Source organism: Diadema setosum, chromosome 15, assembly GCF_964275005.1.
Source record: "Diadema setosum chromosome 15, eeDiaSeto1, whole genome shotgun sequence".
NCBI classification, from domain to species: Eukaryota; Metazoa; Echinodermata; class Echinoidea; order Diadematoida; family Diadematidae; genus Diadema; species Diadema setosum.
The window spans coordinates 86,348-103,974 of NC_092699.1; the positions used below are offsets into that span (position 1 = coordinate 86,348).

The 17,627-nt window shown below is 36.1% G+C and overlaps 1 protein-coding gene across 1 annotated transcript in view; it reads left to right on the forward strand.

Moving 5' to 3' along the window:
• The window catches only part of LOC140239127 (probable serine/threonine-protein kinase roco8), a gene marked incomplete at its 5' end in the record, with an annotated part of 151,377 nt that overhangs the window by 76,139 nt on the left and 57,611 nt on the right, over window positions 1–17,627 (forward strand). The window contains one exon of the mRNA XM_072319011.1: window positions 2,646–2,715. Coding sequence (XP_072175112.1) covers window positions 2,646–2,715 — 70 coding nt within the window. The remainder of the gene's footprint in view (window positions 1–2,645; window positions 2,716–17,627) is intronic.

A 17,627-nucleotide genomic window follows, 5' to 3' on the forward strand; every position in this document is an offset into this window, starting at 1 on the left:
GAGACTCGAACTAGTCTGCTAGGAATGGGGGGGGGGGGGGTGGGGTGGGGGGGGGGGGGGCTCAGAACACATATTTTTTAAGTTACTTTTTGTAGCCCTTAAATATCTATTTAATGATACTTTTTTTATTTCTCAAGAAAAAAAAAACGTGTCCCTTGGGGGTCATTTGCGGCCATCTTGAAGGCCATCTTGGATTTTCAACGAAAATCATTAATTTCTATAACTTTTTTTTTTGACACAGCATACAAGGACAAAAAAAAAATCTTCAGAGTAAATGTGGCATGAGGAATCGATTGAGATAAGATTCACATGCTTAAAGTAAGTTTGATACAAAAAAGTCCAAAACATATGGAAAATTCAGTGTCATTACACGAGAAAGTAATAAAATAATCTATGTAAATACCTGGCAAACTACACACCTCACAAAAGTGGCTAACTACTTTGTCTTTTGATCATAACTCAAATTTGGTTTGTTTAATCGAAAAACAAAATTTAATTGACACCTCACTTGTTGAAATTGAATGAAGAATGTAAGCACAAAGTCAATTAAGTCATCAGATTTTATATGCATTAATCAATTACATGTAAATTATTGTCTGTTATTAGAGGAAATTAATTTGTCAAATATAAGTCCTCCTCAGACGTTACAAAAAATGTTATTGAACCGTAAATCATTTTGTACATTCTCTCCGCTCTTTGCATTCTTACCGGTATATGTACCGAATTCTTCGCAACATCAATCAAGGTTGCTTCTTGTTACTCCTACACGTGGAATCCAGTTTGATTGTGTGTACGATGTTGTAGTTTCATTTTTATTTCTTTTCCCCTTTTTCTCCTTCTTTTTTCCCCTTCCTTTCTCATTTGATTTTATGTCAGTTGACATTGGTTTCTTTGATTTTGTTTCATATATTTATTTGTAGTTTCATGTAGTCATTATTCGTTCCCCTATGTATTTCTGAGCGTCCCATATCGTACCAGCTTGGCTTTTTAGTGGGACCCTCTATTTTCATTCCCATTCCTGTACTTTGCATATGTTTATTACAATTGTGTCGTTATTCATGATCACATTTTGTTTTTTGTTAATTAGCGTTTTTGATATTATTACAAGGATTTTGTTTTGTTAATACATTGACTCATCATAACGTTATATTACATTTTACCAGTGTTTGATATAATACGATATTTTGCAATGTAGTAGATTTCAGTAAAATACTGTCGAGATTGTAAAATCAAACTACAATCATAGGAAAGATGTGTCGTACACGGGGTGGCTTTGTAGCTTCTTTATGGGTCCACTTTTCCCCTACCCTTAGAGGCACTTGTTACATCCTCCCAGGTAAACACATACAGTCCAAGTCTTGTGGTACAGTTGGCAGCTCCTTTTAATTAAGTATGCCAGTTTACTGACATTCACAATCTGGCAATGCTTGATAGTTCGTTTAGAAATGAGATAGTGACGGCGATGGAGAAGCAACGCGTGGTGCAAGAGGATAAAAAGAAATAAAAGTATGTCTCTGGCGTACACGATCACTACATCTGCTCTGTACCCAAGCCAAGATGACCGCCAATGACTCCTATGGGACATGATTATTACCGTGGGGAAAAAAAAATCAAATTGACATTGTTAGGGTTACATAAGATAAGTGTTAAAATGTGTCCGGAGGGTGCATGGGTACCCCCCCCCCCCCCCATTCCTAATAGACTACATCAACAGAAAACTTTTGTCACCGGGAGCTTAAGTGTCTGGATGCTGTATTCCCCTGATTTTTAACACGCAGTTTCCACAGGCATTAATTTTGCCAAAGAGGGAAATAAGAGAAAATTACTCCTGTTGTCCCTGCTGGCGCGTATCACGTGTGTAATACGAGGGGAATTCAATTTTGTAGAACCACGCGCAGAGGTCTGATATGGGTAATAATTGTCATTATCGTTCTCAACCCGTTTTTTTTCCCCCTTATACCAGCATAATACCCCTCTCGATCAAAGTGCTTGCACAGAATCTGTTTTTCATTGTAGAAATACAAACAGCAATGTCATTGTCTAACTTTTCTGTAACAATTTGGAAACACTTCGCAGCGAGACAGTAATTGCTCTTTAATTTGTACAAAGTAGCAGATTTAATACGTCGCTTGAGGATGACAACCGTGTCATGACTTAAATCTACTTGGACTTTTTTTTTGTCTTCTTGGTGACTTATTCTGATCAAAAACGGTTCTATTCAGAAAAGGCATCTGTGAATTTGTGAGCTGTTTTTATTTATTATAAAGATATTGTTTTAGCTATAATGTGAAGTGTCAAAACATGTGTATGCAAACACAAACGGAACAACAAAGCCTAGTCAAATGGGCAAGATGTTTTGGAGATATTTTTTGTTTGAAATTTGTTGTCCATGCCTGAGTCGCAATCGACATATAAAATACTTAAGTTTTGAACTCCAGGTATTTCTTTGTTCAGGTTTTCTGCATAAATGCACATCAATTTCATTGTATGTGTACTGGTGGTCGCATTATACCATTTGTTATTTAATAATAATGTATAATTATGGATTATTCATTCAGCAGTCGAAAATACATTAATAAATCATTGGTGTAATATCATGGACGATGATTGCAAGCACTCGTATGTAAACATTTATTTTCATCCAGACGAACCAGCCTGAAGAAAGAGGAAAGGACAAGACTAGAGTTGTTGTCGGCCGCCACCCATCTGAAGCGGGTGGGTGTGATTTTCGAGTTGGTTCTATCAAAGGGGCTCTACGGACTCTCAACCACAAACTTGATTTTGATTAATTGGTTCGTGCATTATCAATGGACATGCAGATACATTAACATGAACACGTACATTGTTGGTGCCATACATGTGACCCTGCACCACAAAACAAACACAAAGTAACCAGACATGGGTTTATAGTTAAGGGCAGATTCTGAAAGAGCAGACTCTAAGCTTTAAAATGATGTATAAATCAATTCAAATTAAATATCCTAACCTATATAAATATTGGCAGAAAGCACACACTGGAAATTGTGAACTAAGAAAAGAGGCTTTGAAGTACACTGTCTATTCAAGTGCTTAATGTTTACTAAGCAGTGCTAACTGTGCCATGAATGAGACAAAATCATGATGTTAACCACTGTAGCACCAACAATTAAGGGATTATCAGATAAAGCTGCAATTGAATATGGTCTATTATCACATTCTGACCATGATAAATGATAACTTTCAGAGCTGTAGCATCATCCTTTCAAAAGTTATGAGAGTTGAAAGTGAAGACGTCGGAAAGGATTTTCAGGAAATGAAAGGGGCCTCTAAGAAAAACCTATTCACAATACTCTTCCAAAAAAAAAAAAAAAAAAAAGAGTGGGTTGTAGAAAAACTGCTGAAAACACACTTTCCCATTCAATTTATGTTCCCAAACTCAAGAATAATGTAGAAGAGGAATAGTTCTTGCTGAAAATATGAAAAACTCAAAATTGACTCGGTTGACCCATTTCACCTTTCTTGAGTCCTCACGTGAAATCAAAGGGTGCGACTTTTTGTTTGCTTTGTGATGCATGGTCACAGACACATGATTTCTTAACTCTTTAGTGCCACGTTCTTACCTCAGACTCAGTCGACGGCTTGCCAACTTTGATACTTGTGTCCAGTAAAAAAACAGCCACCATAATATTTATACGCTGCATTTCATTTTTAATCTTCTGATTATAAAAATGAATAAAATTTGTCTTTTTTTAGAATTAAGTTGAATGATTATCCATTGCTTTTTTAACCAAGATGAACTATAATGCCCTGTTAGAGAATATTGAATGACGTCAATTTCACGGGACAATAAGACATATTTTTGCTTAAACGGAGACGTAAAATGACGTCGTATTTAGACGTCAGAAAGGCGTCGAAATATGTTGTCTTTTTAACGTTAATGAAGAAAATGGACGTTATGCAGACGTCTTATGCTGACGTCAAAATGTATTTTTGCTCAAAAGGAATACGTCAAAAAATGTCCTATTTTTTACCACTGTTTGACTTCTAGGTAGTCGTACAAAGACGTCTTAACGACGTTTAGATTGCTACTTTAATGAGAAATTTCACCTCAGAATAACGTTATAAACATGTAGTTTACAGGTCAATTTACGACCTTAGTTGTATATTGGTACAGAAAAAAAGACGTCTTGGAAACGACGTTTTGAAGAAAATAAAACAAAATGGACGTCATCTTCACGTCGTTTTCAAAGATGAGACAGATTTATTAGAGTATCATTGCAAGATCTAATCAAGCTGTGGGCATCTTCAGCTAAAACCTCATGAGTCTAACCTGACCCATTATAAAGTCATAAATTCTAAACCTTTGTCTATGCCTAGCACCCATTCCTATTTACTGGACTGTTGTAGCACTTTTTTTTAAATATATATGAGTAGAACGTTTTAATGCTTGATTATATGGTTACTAAACTATGTTAATGTCTTGTAATTGAAGAACAATCAAGATAATATGTCTTCGTAACAGAAGTTCGGAATATTTTGAATAAGATAAGATTATAATGTACAACGTCTGACACATTTTAAGCTTTAACCCTAACCAGGCCGGGCTTTTTGGCCTGTTCTGTGGCCGGGGGAGGATTGATTCAACCCCCCCCCCCCTCCCGAGATCTCGGCCGTCGATCACGCAATCGCCCTGAAAATTGGCACATACATTACTTGTCGTGTAATCTACCGAAGTATGAAAGAAAAAATGATTTCTTTACTTTTCTTATTTTATATTAATTAATATTCGTGAAATCCTAAATGTTCCTCTAATTCAGAAAATAAAGCTAATTGCATTCTATTTTTTGGTGACATTATTTATTGTAGCATTCCTAACAATGCACTTGAGAGAGAGAAAAAAAAAAACATGGTAGCAAAGTTAATTTCTTATGTATTTTTTATGAATTTCTAATGTATTTCTCTGTTTTTTGACATTCTTTTTTTATTTTTTTCATTTTTTCCACAAACTTTTTAACAGAACCTATTTCAAGTATAATTATGCTAAAATTAACTGATTGTAGCCATTGAAAGTGGAAATAATCATATCTTTTTGAATAAGGTGAGAAAACTCTAATTGCTTAGACTTTGTACACAAAATCACGTTTTTGAGCCATTTTCGGTATGACAAGCATGCACAGGAGGTCGTGCAGCGTCGTCGTTACCGTATGTCCGATTTTTGCGAAAATGATGTCATAAGATGTGAAAGACTAGAAAGTAAAAAGTCAGCGAGCGGCGCGGTCAAAAAAAAAAATCGCGCGGCAGAATGGTCACGAAAAATGTCGGGGGGGGGGGGGGAGAGTGGGAGTTGAGTCAACCCGCCCCCCCCCCCCCCCCGGCCCTTATAAGGGTTTAGCCCATGACGTCTTCACGACCAGTAACAAGCATTAAGACTGGCAGAAATAATTAACTCTCCTTTACGCTGTTCCAAAAATTTAAAAACAAAATCATTTTTATTCCGTCATTCATACGTGATTACAATTAAACGTGCCAAATAGCAAAAAAAAAAAAAAAAAAAAAATAGATATTGGGACTATCATTGTGTCTATTTCCTAGTCATAATCACTGCAATCACTCGAAGTCTAACACAAACACATCACACACACACACACACACACTCACACAAACACACAAGAATAGCGTATACACATATAAAATGATGAAATAAGGGATCTTTGGTATTTCACCCATATAAACGTTATCATAATAGCATAATACTCAAACTTATGTGACTGTGCATCACAAAACGAACAAAACGACGCACACACTGATTTTGCGCGAGGACTGAAAATAAGTGAAATGGGTCAACCTAGCCGATCTTGACTTTTTCAAATTTCTGGAAGAGCAAGTCTTCTTCTACATTATGCTGAAATTTGGGATCATAAAACGGGCCGGAAAGTGTGTTTTAGCAGATTATTTTGAACATTTTTGGTAGAATAGTGTGGATAGGTGTGTCTTTAGAGTCCCGTTTTCATTTCTGAAAAACCTTGTACACACTCTTTACTTTCAACTCTAATAACTTTTTTAAGAATAGTGTTACTGCTTTGAAAGTTGGCAATAATTATGGACAGAATGTGTTAATGAGGCATGCTAAATTTCAGTTTAATCTGATGATTTCTTAATTGTTCTTACTCGGATGGTTTCCTTCTTTTTTTGTCCCATTCATCGCACAGCCAGCGCAGTTAGATTGAGCGCTTGAATAGACACTGTACTTCAGAGCCTCTTTTCTCAGTTCACGCTTTTTGTGAGTTAGTGCTTTCTTATTTAGATAGGTAAGGAAATTCCATTTGATTTGAGTTATACATCATTTTAAAGCTTAAAGGCTGCTCTTTTAGAATTGTGACCGTGCATCACAAAACGAACAAAAAGTCGCACACACTGATTTTGCGTGACGACTGAAAATATGTGAAATTGGTCAACCTAGCTGAGCATTTTTGGTAGAATAGAGTGATTAGATGTGTCTTTGTTTTGTTTAATAGATACTTTATTTTCTGCAAATCAACAAATCAATCAGCAAATCAATATACATAAGGCACATGATCATGAACATGTGGGAAATATACAAAATAGATTCAAAACAGAGTCGTTTGACTTGCGTAAACAAAGATATAAAAGGTAATGAATGATACAATATACAGTATGCATGTCTATGCAGCGGGGATTACTACAATTATAATTATGGAGCGATAATGCAGAAGGCCGCCATTGTAAGCATAGCTTGAAAACATTGCCGGCCAGAGGAAAAGGTAGGGACGTATACTAGTTTCGTAATACTACAATACAATACAAATTCTGCTGCGAAGATAGCAGGGGAAAAACGTGATGGTGATGGATGTGCGTGCAAGTGCTAGAAAGTGCAGAAGGGCAGATATGCTGGAATGTAGAATAATCGAATTGGTTTGCTGAAAGAGGGAACGGTATGCGATGTTGCTATTTGGGAGACCAACATTAATCATATGAATTATTTGTTTTTAATTTGTATTTGAAGTATACTGTAATAAAATGTGCTTCTTTAAGTTTGCTTTAAATGAAAACAAGGAGGCACACTGTTTCAACTCCTCAGGAAGAGTGTTCCATGTATCCGGACCGTGATGTCTAATCGATTTTTGAGCAAGTAAAAGCTTTGGATTACTTAAATGAAAATCATGAGAACGACGGGTTGGGTATGAATGAATATGGTCATTGGTAACTAAGGCATTATGAAAAAATGGTAATAAATTTCGAGTGTGTTTATACATAAATATAGCAGTTAGATATATATGTATGTCATGGGCTTTTAAAGTTTTTAGGCAATGAAATATAGGATCGGTGTGAGCCAAAAAATTTGAGTGTGTGCATATACGAAGAGCCTTTTTCTGAAAAATAAAAATTGTATTTAATTTAGTTTTACTACAGTTGGCCCATACAATATTGCAATACATTACATATGGTAAAAATAAAGTGTTATATAACATTATTAAAGTTTGATCATTAATCAAATACTTTATTCTCCTTAAAACACCAGTTCTTTTAGATATTGTTGTAGTAATATTCTGCACATGAGTATTCCAAGTTAAATTGCTATCTAGGGTCACTCCTAGAAACTTGGTTGAGTGTTTCTCAGCAATGTTTATACCATCAATATAAATACTTTTGGGAAGGGTGGGTTGGGATTGAAGAGTATGAAAATGTATAAAACATGTTTTATCAATATTCAATGAAAGCTTGTTACTTCTAAACCATTTCGAAATATTACCTAATTCCATATTAAGTGTATCAATCAGTGTTGCAATATCTTATGAGAATAAAAAACGTTAGTGTCGTCTGCAAATAAGATGAAGTTCAAACGAGGGGAGCAATTGGTGATGTCATTAATGTAAATCAAAAAAAGTAGGGGTCCGAGGATAGATCCCTGAGGGACACCACATGACACGTTAGAATATAAGGAGTGACTAGATTTAAATGCAACATATTGTTTGCGATGACTTAGATAACTTCTGAACCATGACAAAGTAATCCCTCTCACGCCATAATTCTGTAATTGTCCAAATTAAATGTCATGATCAATAGTGTCAAATGCCTTACTAAGATCCATAAAAACTCCAACTATATGTTCTTTTTTAGTAAGCGCATCAATAATATTATCGACAGATTTGATTATAGCATAATTGGTAGAAAATCCTTTCCTAAAACCAAACTGATTCGTATTCAATATATCATTTCCAATCATAAACGAGTAAAGACGCTTGTAAACTGCTTTTTCTAAGATTTTCGATAGAACAGGCAACAATGAGATGGGTCTATAATTTTTCACCATTAATGGATTTTCTCTTTTATAGATGGGGATAACTTTGGCGATTTTAAAAGAGTCTGGAAACTTGCATTTTTTGAAAAATTGAAAAAATTGGACGGACGCGTACGCGCGCGCACATATACGCACGCACAGCTCATATGCAATGAAAATTTCCCGTTTTTTGACTTTGATCGGATGTGTGAAATGTCAAGGAATATTTCTACCAATTTTTAAGTCAATCCGACTCAAAATGACGTCATACGGGTCCGTCAAAGTTGAAATTCCGCGCGCGCGTCAATGGCGATATACAGTGCAACAATGCCAAAAAACTGCCAATTTTAAATCCAATTTTACTCGTCAGGATGGACGGTGACCCCCCATTTTTTTTACATATTCTAAAAGCTGATGAGTTGTACATGTCATTTCATGGGTTGGCAATGCTGGAAAAATGATTAAAATATATCAAATTTCTGAATAAAGTAAAAAAAGTAAATTTTCAAAATGACGTCATCAAATTTCAAATTCATTCAAGCATATCTCACTTATTTTTTAGTTGATTTTCGTCCAAATTTCAATATGTTGTAGCTTATTAAATGGTCTTTCCGATATATAATAACAACAATTTGATTGGATGACGGCATCACCTCGTAAAAAGGGATTAAAAGTAACATTGTTAAATTTGACCAGTTTACGTGTTATCTCTATGGGAGTGCAGTTTTTCTGGAAATGAAAACTGACATGACTATCTTTATCGAGCACTAGCTCACTTATGCTTCGGTGAATTTCTCCCATATTTTAGTATGTTGTAGCTGAGACTTTGGGCTATCGTTAGTGTGCCATTCGTTTTTTTTCATACGGAGTCGGCATCATGCCCAAAAACTTGGTTGAAATTAAAGCTTATCTTCCATGTATTTTCATATTCCTTTCTTTCTGCAACTTTCTTTGCAATAACTCAAGAAAAACAAGCTCTATCAGCCCAATATATTGCACATAATTATTTAGTTTATGTCACTTACATTATTTCATAAAATAACAACTACTTGATCGGGCACCATCTTGGGTATGTAAATTAGGGTCAAAGGTCAAAAATGTTTCATCCTGTATCTTGGTGAATACATGTCTTATCTTTCCCATATTTTGCACACGTAAAGACCATGTTACAAGAATCATTTCACAAAATAACCACTTTTTGCTCAGATGCCATCTTGTCTGTGCAAAGTAGGGTCAAAGGTCATACGTACTTCTTTCTTTATCTTCATTATGACGTGTTATCTCTATGGGAGGGAATTTGTCTAGATGTGAAAATTGACATGATTGTCTTTATCGACGACTAGCTCAATTACCCTTCGGTAAATTTCTTCCAGATTTTAGTATGTTGTAGCCAATGTAATACTCTTTAAGTTTTGTTCAATCAAAGTTTTAATCGGATGATGTCTTCACCTCGTGAAAATAGATATAATGTAACCTTGTCAAATTTAACCAGTTTACGTGTTATCTCTATGGGAGGGAATTTTTCTGGAAATGAAAATTGACATGACGGTCTTTATCGAACACTAGCTCACTTACTCTTCTGTGAATTTCTCCCAGATTTTAATATGTTGTAGCTCAGACTTTGGGCTATCGTAATTATACCCTCCATTTTTTCATACGGCGCCGATATCACGTCAAAAAACTTGGTTGAAATTATACTTATCTTCGATGTATTGAGATATTTCTTTCTTTCTGCAACTTTCTTTGCAATAAGTCAAGAAAACCAGCCCCTATCACGCCCATATTTTGCACATGTTTAGTTCATGTCACGTACATTATTTCATGAAATAACAACTACTTGATCAGATACCATCTTGGGTATGTAAATTAGGGTCAAAGGTCATAAATGTTTCAACCTGTATCTTGGTGAATACATGTCCTATCTTTCCCATATTTTCCACACGCAAAGACCATGTTACAAGAATCATTTCACAAAATAACCACTTTTTGCTCAGATGCCATCTTGGCTGTGCAAAGTTGGGTCAATGGTCAAATATACTTCATTCTGTATCTTCGTTATAGTGTATACCGAATTTGGTACCAAAGATGGCAGACCTGACTCTCTTTTCTAAATGGGAATCCAAACATCACACGGCCAATGTCTCTAAACACAGATGAAACCTATATGGTCATGCCTATTGCGATCAGGACTCGAATCATCGATTAAAACAAATCGGATCACCTAATTTGTCAGTCTTGACAAATTCCAAGTCTAGTTGTTTATTCTGGTGGGTTTATTGATGTGGGGATGCAGTGAGTTGGAAAGTAATATGTCATGAAAATGGGTGGGTTGTAATAAATCTATATTGTAATCTCCCATCAAAAAAATTGATTTTCTCTCTCCAAGAATTTCATTAGCACATTGATCGAAATTGTCAAAAAAAGATTGAATATCATTTTGCGGAGGACGGTAGATGGTACCAACTATAACATTTTTCTCATTGTCATTTAAAATTTCAATAAATAAGCTTTCTGCTCCTTGAATATGCAAATCAGTTCGAATTCTGAACTTAATTTGATTATTAACATACATGGCAACCCCACCTCCTATGCCATGCTTTCTGTCATAACGAATAAAATTGTAATTGTCAATGCCAAACAGGTCCGGGGAATTGGAGTGCAACCATGTTTCGGTAATTCCTATAACGGAAAATGGAAAATCATTGAGAGAATCTAGAAATAATTCAAACAATTCAAAGTTTCTATTCAAACTTCTTGAATTAAAATGAATTAAACTAAAATTAGCACAAATCTGATTTGCCTTATTGACAAAAAATTGACTGTTAAATTCATTAATAGTGAAATACTGACTTGTGTGGTTGACTAGCTGTTGGTCATCTATTCCAAAATCAGAATCCATTTACAATGAGTAACATTACGTGATCGCAGCATATCATGGTGCAACGGGAAGTGTAGTGCACATCGTATACACGGGGTGTATACGATGAGGTGCATCGGTGCGTGTTGTGCTGTAACAAACTATAGAGGAGCGCTTGAAATGAAATAATTGACATGATCTACAGGACTGCAGAGCATAGACACACAAAAACAAAAATTCAAATAATATGCTACACTTTAGGGGTGACCTAGCAAGTAGTGTGACTTACACATAATGAAAAATTAACAGTATCATTATGTCAATACAACCTCCTTTCTGAAAGGAATTTGTCATTTTTACAATATTCTTGTCTGACATTATAGAATGAGTCGAGATGGAATCGGGTGAAAGAAAAGAGGAAGAAATAAAGACAGACTCCAGAAAAAGGGGGGGGGGTGGACAAGAGAAATCTGGTTTCGGTATAGCCGTGTATATAATGCGGGTAGAGAAGAAAGGGAGGATATGAAGGCAGATACCGGAGGGAAGATGAGAATCTGAGAGCTATATAGGGTAGGATATACGGGTAGATATGACATTAAGCTGTGAAGACAAAGCATGAAAGAAGAGAAGAACTGGGCAGAACTGGTTGTAATACAGCAGATTGATAGCTGCTGTGGTCACTGAAAACGGGAGGGTACGGTATTCAAATTTGAAGTCCTTAACTATTTTAACTAACAATCATTCATAACAAAAGCAATGACAAGGTAATCACGCAATGACGTAGCAGCGTAGGACGGCTATACAGTAAAAACATTCTTGCTAACAAGCAATTAAACAAGTGATACATCGACTTCACATACATTGTTGGTTTCTGTATCAACAGAAACGTAACACTTTGTTGGATGCGAACAGTGAACTCAGAAATTGCAACAATACAAACTGTAGGTCGTGCGTCGACCTCGAAATCATTGTTCGCCGTTGTACCAACAGATGAAGCAAATTGTAAAATACATGAATAAAGTAGCACGCACATTACATAATCTTACAATATGTGATGCTTGTCTCCGGAAGAAAAGCAGTACAGTGAGTGGGCTGATTTTTTTTTTTTTTTTTGAAGTGGCCATCTGTTTTAAAACTAAGCTTGTTCCTAGCAGTAACAATGCGGTGGTATGAAATAAATACACGCGTTAAATGCATTAGTCAAACATTTGGACTTTAACAGCAAACAATTCCATTTCATGTACATTGCTATAGCTCCAACATTTCCATTTCATGTACATTGCTATAGCTTCAAAATATACAAAGAGCATCGATATAAACATGGATGTACATGTAGAAGGAAATATGTTCATCACTGCACCACATCAATGTTGCTTCACGAGAAAAAAAAATTCATTATGTATCAGTTTATCATGTTAGAGTAATCATCTGTTTAAATCAGATTGCAGTCAAAATGCAATAAAGGAAAATGAATACGCTCTAATGTCTGAGGTAGACATTTTGATTTTAGTAAGAAACACTATAAAACCATAACTGATGTCTTAATTACATGATATGAAGAGTTTGTTTGCAAAAACCGATAAGTCCATTTTTGAAGATTTTGAAATACGGTCTCTGTCATAAAGTACAAAATGATACCTTTTAAATGATGTATTGGTCACTACATATAAACTTACATTTTTGAAGTTACGGTCAAAAGAAGCAAGAATTTTCTTATTATTCTCTTTATTTTTCTTGACCTTTAATCGCAAATATCTCCATTTGGCAAATATGGACTTATCGGTTTTTGCAAACAAACTCTTCATATGCAAAAGACATCGGTATAGCAACAGTTTATCACTGTATCATATAACATGGTTGCTTTGTTTGATAATTGTTACTGTACGAAAACTTTATGCAATAGCAATTAGTTACGAGTTCTTAGTCAAAAGACTGGTGCAGTCAGAAATAATTCAGTTATGGATCATGAAAAGTTGACAATGCCGCTAAGGCTCCTTCCTGCCATTCGAATGTGCCTTTAATTGTACTAATAAAAATCAACTAATCAAATCAACGTAGCATAGCGAGTTACAACTTGGGTGGGGTTGTTTTAGTGGAGCGGAGCAAGCAAGATTACTGCCAACGGAAAATGGCGCGAATAGTGGGCTCAACCGATTGAATTACAAAAGGGATGGGTGTTTCGTTGAAGCGTGAATGCCTACAGAAAATTAGGTTTATACCCTTGGTGCGCACAGTGCTAATTCTGCATTCATCTTGCTGACAATGGTTGAATGATAAAAAGAGGTTAAGGCAGAGAAGTCCGGAACGAGGTAAAAATACCTCTCAAGAAAGGTTTGTCTTTAAAATGGATCCTTCCGCATATCAGGTCGTGCGTCGACCTCGAGATCATTGTTCGCCGTTGTACCAACAGATGGAGCAAGTTGTAAAATACATGAATAAAATAGCACGCACATTACATAATCTTACATTATAATCTTACAATATATGATGCTTGTCTCCGGAAATAACAATACAGTGAGTGGGCTGAATTTATTTATTTTCTTTTTTCTTTTTTCTTCTTTAAATAGCCGTCTGTTTTAAAACTAAGCTTGTTCCTAGCAGTAACAATGCGGTGGTATGAAATAAATACATGCGTTAAATGCATTAGTCAAACATTTTGACTTTAAAAGCAAACGTTTGGATTTCATGTACATTGCTATAGCTCCAAAATATACAAAGAGCATCGATATAAACATGGATGTACATGTAGAGGGAAATACGTTCATCACTGCACCACATCAAATGTTGCTTCAAGAGAAAAAAAAAAAATATTTCATTATGTATCAGTTTATCATGTTAGAGTAGTCATCTGTTTAAATCAGAGTGCAGTCACAATGCAATAAAGGAAAATAAATACATACGAATGTCAGAGGTAGACATTTTGATTTAAAATGGGTAATAAACACTATAAAACCATAACTGATGCCTTAATTGCATGATATGCAAAAGACATCGGTATAACAACAGTTTATCACTGCATCATATAAAATGGTTGCTTTGCTTGATAGTTTTCACTGTATGAAAACATTATGCAATAACAATTAGTTACGAGTTCTTATTCAAAAGACTGGTGCAGTCAGAAATAATTCAGTTATGGATCATGAAAAGTTGACAATGCCGCTAAGGTTCCTTCCTGCCATTCGAATGTACCTTTAACTGTAACATAAAAATCAACATAGCATAGCAAGTTTTACAACTTGGGTGGGGTTGTTTTAGTGGAGCAGAGCAAGCAAGATTACTGCCAACGGAAAATGGCGCGAATAGTGGGCTCAACCGATTGAATTACAAAAGGGATGGGTGCTTCGTTGAAGTGTAAATACCTATAGAGAATTAGGTCTATACTATTGGTGCGCAAGGTGCTAATTCTGCGTTCATCTTGCTGACAATGGTTGATTGATAAAAAGAGGTTAAGGCAGAGAAGTCCGGAACGGGGTGAAGATACCATTCCAGAAAATTTGTCTTTAAAATAGACCCTTTCAAAAATCAAGTCGTGCGTAGACCTCGAGTTCATTGTTCATCGTTGTACCAACAGATGGAGCAAGTTGTAAAATACATGAATAAAATAGCACGCACATTACATAATCTTACAATGATGCTTGTCTCCAAAAATGACATTGCAGTAAGTGGACTTAATTTGCTCTTTTGAAATAAACATCTGTTTTAACCTAAGCTTGTTCGTAACAGTAACAATGCGATGATAAGAAATGGATACACGCGTCAAATGCATTAGTCAGGCATTCTGACTTTAAAAGCAGACATTTTGATTTCATGTTTAATGTTATTACACCGTGTATTCCAAAATATACAAAGAGCATCGATATAAACATGGGCGTACATGTAGAAAAAAAAACAAACGTTCATCACTGCACTACAGCAAATGTTACTTCACAAAAAAAAAAAAACTTCATTTTATATTATATCATGTTATAAAATAACCATCTATTCAAATCCGAGTGCAGTTATAACGCAAAGAAGTGAATATCTGAAGTAATATTTGTCATTTTAATAAAGGTCACTTTGATTCCATAACTGATGCTTTGATTACATAATATACAAAATGACATCAGTACAAAGTTTATCACTGTATCATATTATGAAGTGATTACTTCACTTGATAATTTTCACTGTGTTAAAACCTTATTCAATACCAGTCGGTTTTGAATTCCTAGTCAAAAAAAAAAAAATAAATAAATTTAATGCAATCAGAAATGATTCAGTTATACTTATAAATCACAAAAAAATAATCATTTAACAGTTTATAGGTTGTAAAAACAGTGTAAAGCAGTGAGATTACACCAAAATTTATCACTCTCCGCTCAATTCCGAGTTTGTGTTATCAATACTTGGCAACAAACTTACATAAAATTTACATTCATCATTCTTTATTCAATTACAAATTTATATGAAAAAATATACTAAACAACCATAATTTACATAGGATCTTGCAACTAACAGTTTTCTTCTACTCACTCGGACCACTGTTTCCAGTTCCCAGATGGGTCGTCCGGTTTTTTCGTCATGAGCAGAACTTTCGTGCCTTGAATGGAGATCCTAGTTTTCAGGTGCCTGTTCTTGCGGAGATCATACGAGATGGTTGCCAGGCGACCGCGTTCCCTCTTCATGCGGGGTGGGAGGTCCGTGCGGACGGTAACCTGCCGTGTCGCGGGGAGATTTCCGGAGGTTTCTCGGGGTTGCTGGGGTAGTCGAGGCTGTTCAAAAGCACGAAGAATCCGATCTCTATCGCTCATTCTCGCGAACCGGGGAATAATGGGGTCTGGGGCATCGGTCGTCGATGAGTTTCCGGCTTGGTTGGTGGATCTTTTCCTTGGAAGTCGATGGATGTTTACGTATGGTATTCCGGTGGCTTCCTCGGTCGAAATATCCAGCAGTTTAGACACTGTGTCCGTCAATACCTTGTGAACATCTTCGTTCGGCTGGGAAGGGATGCCGTAGAATAGAAGGTTCTGCTTGCGCAGATGTATTTCTTGGGCGACCAACTTGTCCTCCAGCTCCATTCTCAGACTGTCGATAGAGTGTTCAATCTCGGGTATTTTTTTCCGATTCGAGCGCGGAAATTCTAGTTGACGTGTCTGATGCTGATGTTTCGAGGTCATTGATCGTGACTTTCATGGCCGCGACGTCGTTTTTCATTTCTGATAGATCCGAGATGACTTTGTCGAACTTGACGTGAAACTCAGTAGAGAATTGAGTAAACATTGACTTCAATTCTGTCATTATTTCCCGGTTATGTTCCGGATGTGTGGTGGCGGCTTGCTGCGGTGAACCATGGGGGCGACTGGAAGAGTGGCTGGTGGCCGAGGTTTGGCTAGTAGAGGGTAGTTGCTGGCTCGTGCTGGTCCGGTGGGTTATGGGAGGAGCCATGGTTCTTTTCGATGATGTTGTAGCACCCTGTGGTTTTCCGTTATGGTTTGTGTCTCGGAGTTGGTCCTTTTGACTGTCTTTTGGGGCAGAGTTTTTCGGTCGAAGATTGTATTCCTTAGTTACACGATTTCCAGAGTTCATAGTTGATTCGTTTGTATCATAGTTGTGTCCTTTAGGGGAAATCGATGTGGCAAATTAGATGTAAGCCAAATAGGTATGTAGACTGTAACAAATTTGCGGAGCTAGGTCACCCACACGTCCGTCCTCTAGCACGTCATCTGCCGACTCTAAAGGGACTTTAGAGTCCCTTTTTCATTTCTGAAAAACCTTGTACACACTCTTCACTTTTAACTCTAATAACTCTTGAAAAGATAGTGCTACTGCTTTGAAAGTTGGCAGTAATTATGGATGGAATGTGTTAATGAGGCACGCTTAATTTCAGTTTAATCTGATAATCCCTTTATTGTTGTTACTCTGGTAGTTTACTTCCTGTTTTTTGTCCCAATCACCGCACAGCCAGCACGGTCTGGTAAAGATTTAGCACTTGAATAGACACTGTACTTCAGAGCCTCTTTTCTCAGTTCACACTTTTCCTGAGTTTGTTCTTTCTTTCCAATATTTAGATAGGTTAGGAGGGTCCATTTGACTTGATTTATACATCATTTTAAAGCTTAAAGTCTGCTCTTTCAGAATGTGGTCTCAACAAAAAAATAATGTCTGGCGACTTTTTGTTTGTTTTGTGGTGCAGGGTCACATATTATGGTCTTAACTAAAAATTCATATCCGGCGACTTTTTGTTTGTTTTGAGGTGCAGGGTCACATAATGTCTATCGTGTGATAGAAAAAAAAAACACGAACCCACAGCTCCGATTCTCAAGTAGATTACTTGTGGAAGCAACTTGGAATGATCGTTGTATGTCGTGTTTTCATTTTGCGCAATATAAATTTATTTTTTTATGGTATATTACCAAAAAACAATTCATTTACCCGATATTAGCCAAATCTAAGATTTGCTCTCATTAAGTTGGAACATCAGAGTCACGAATGCTACTGATGATTTTTTTTTAATGA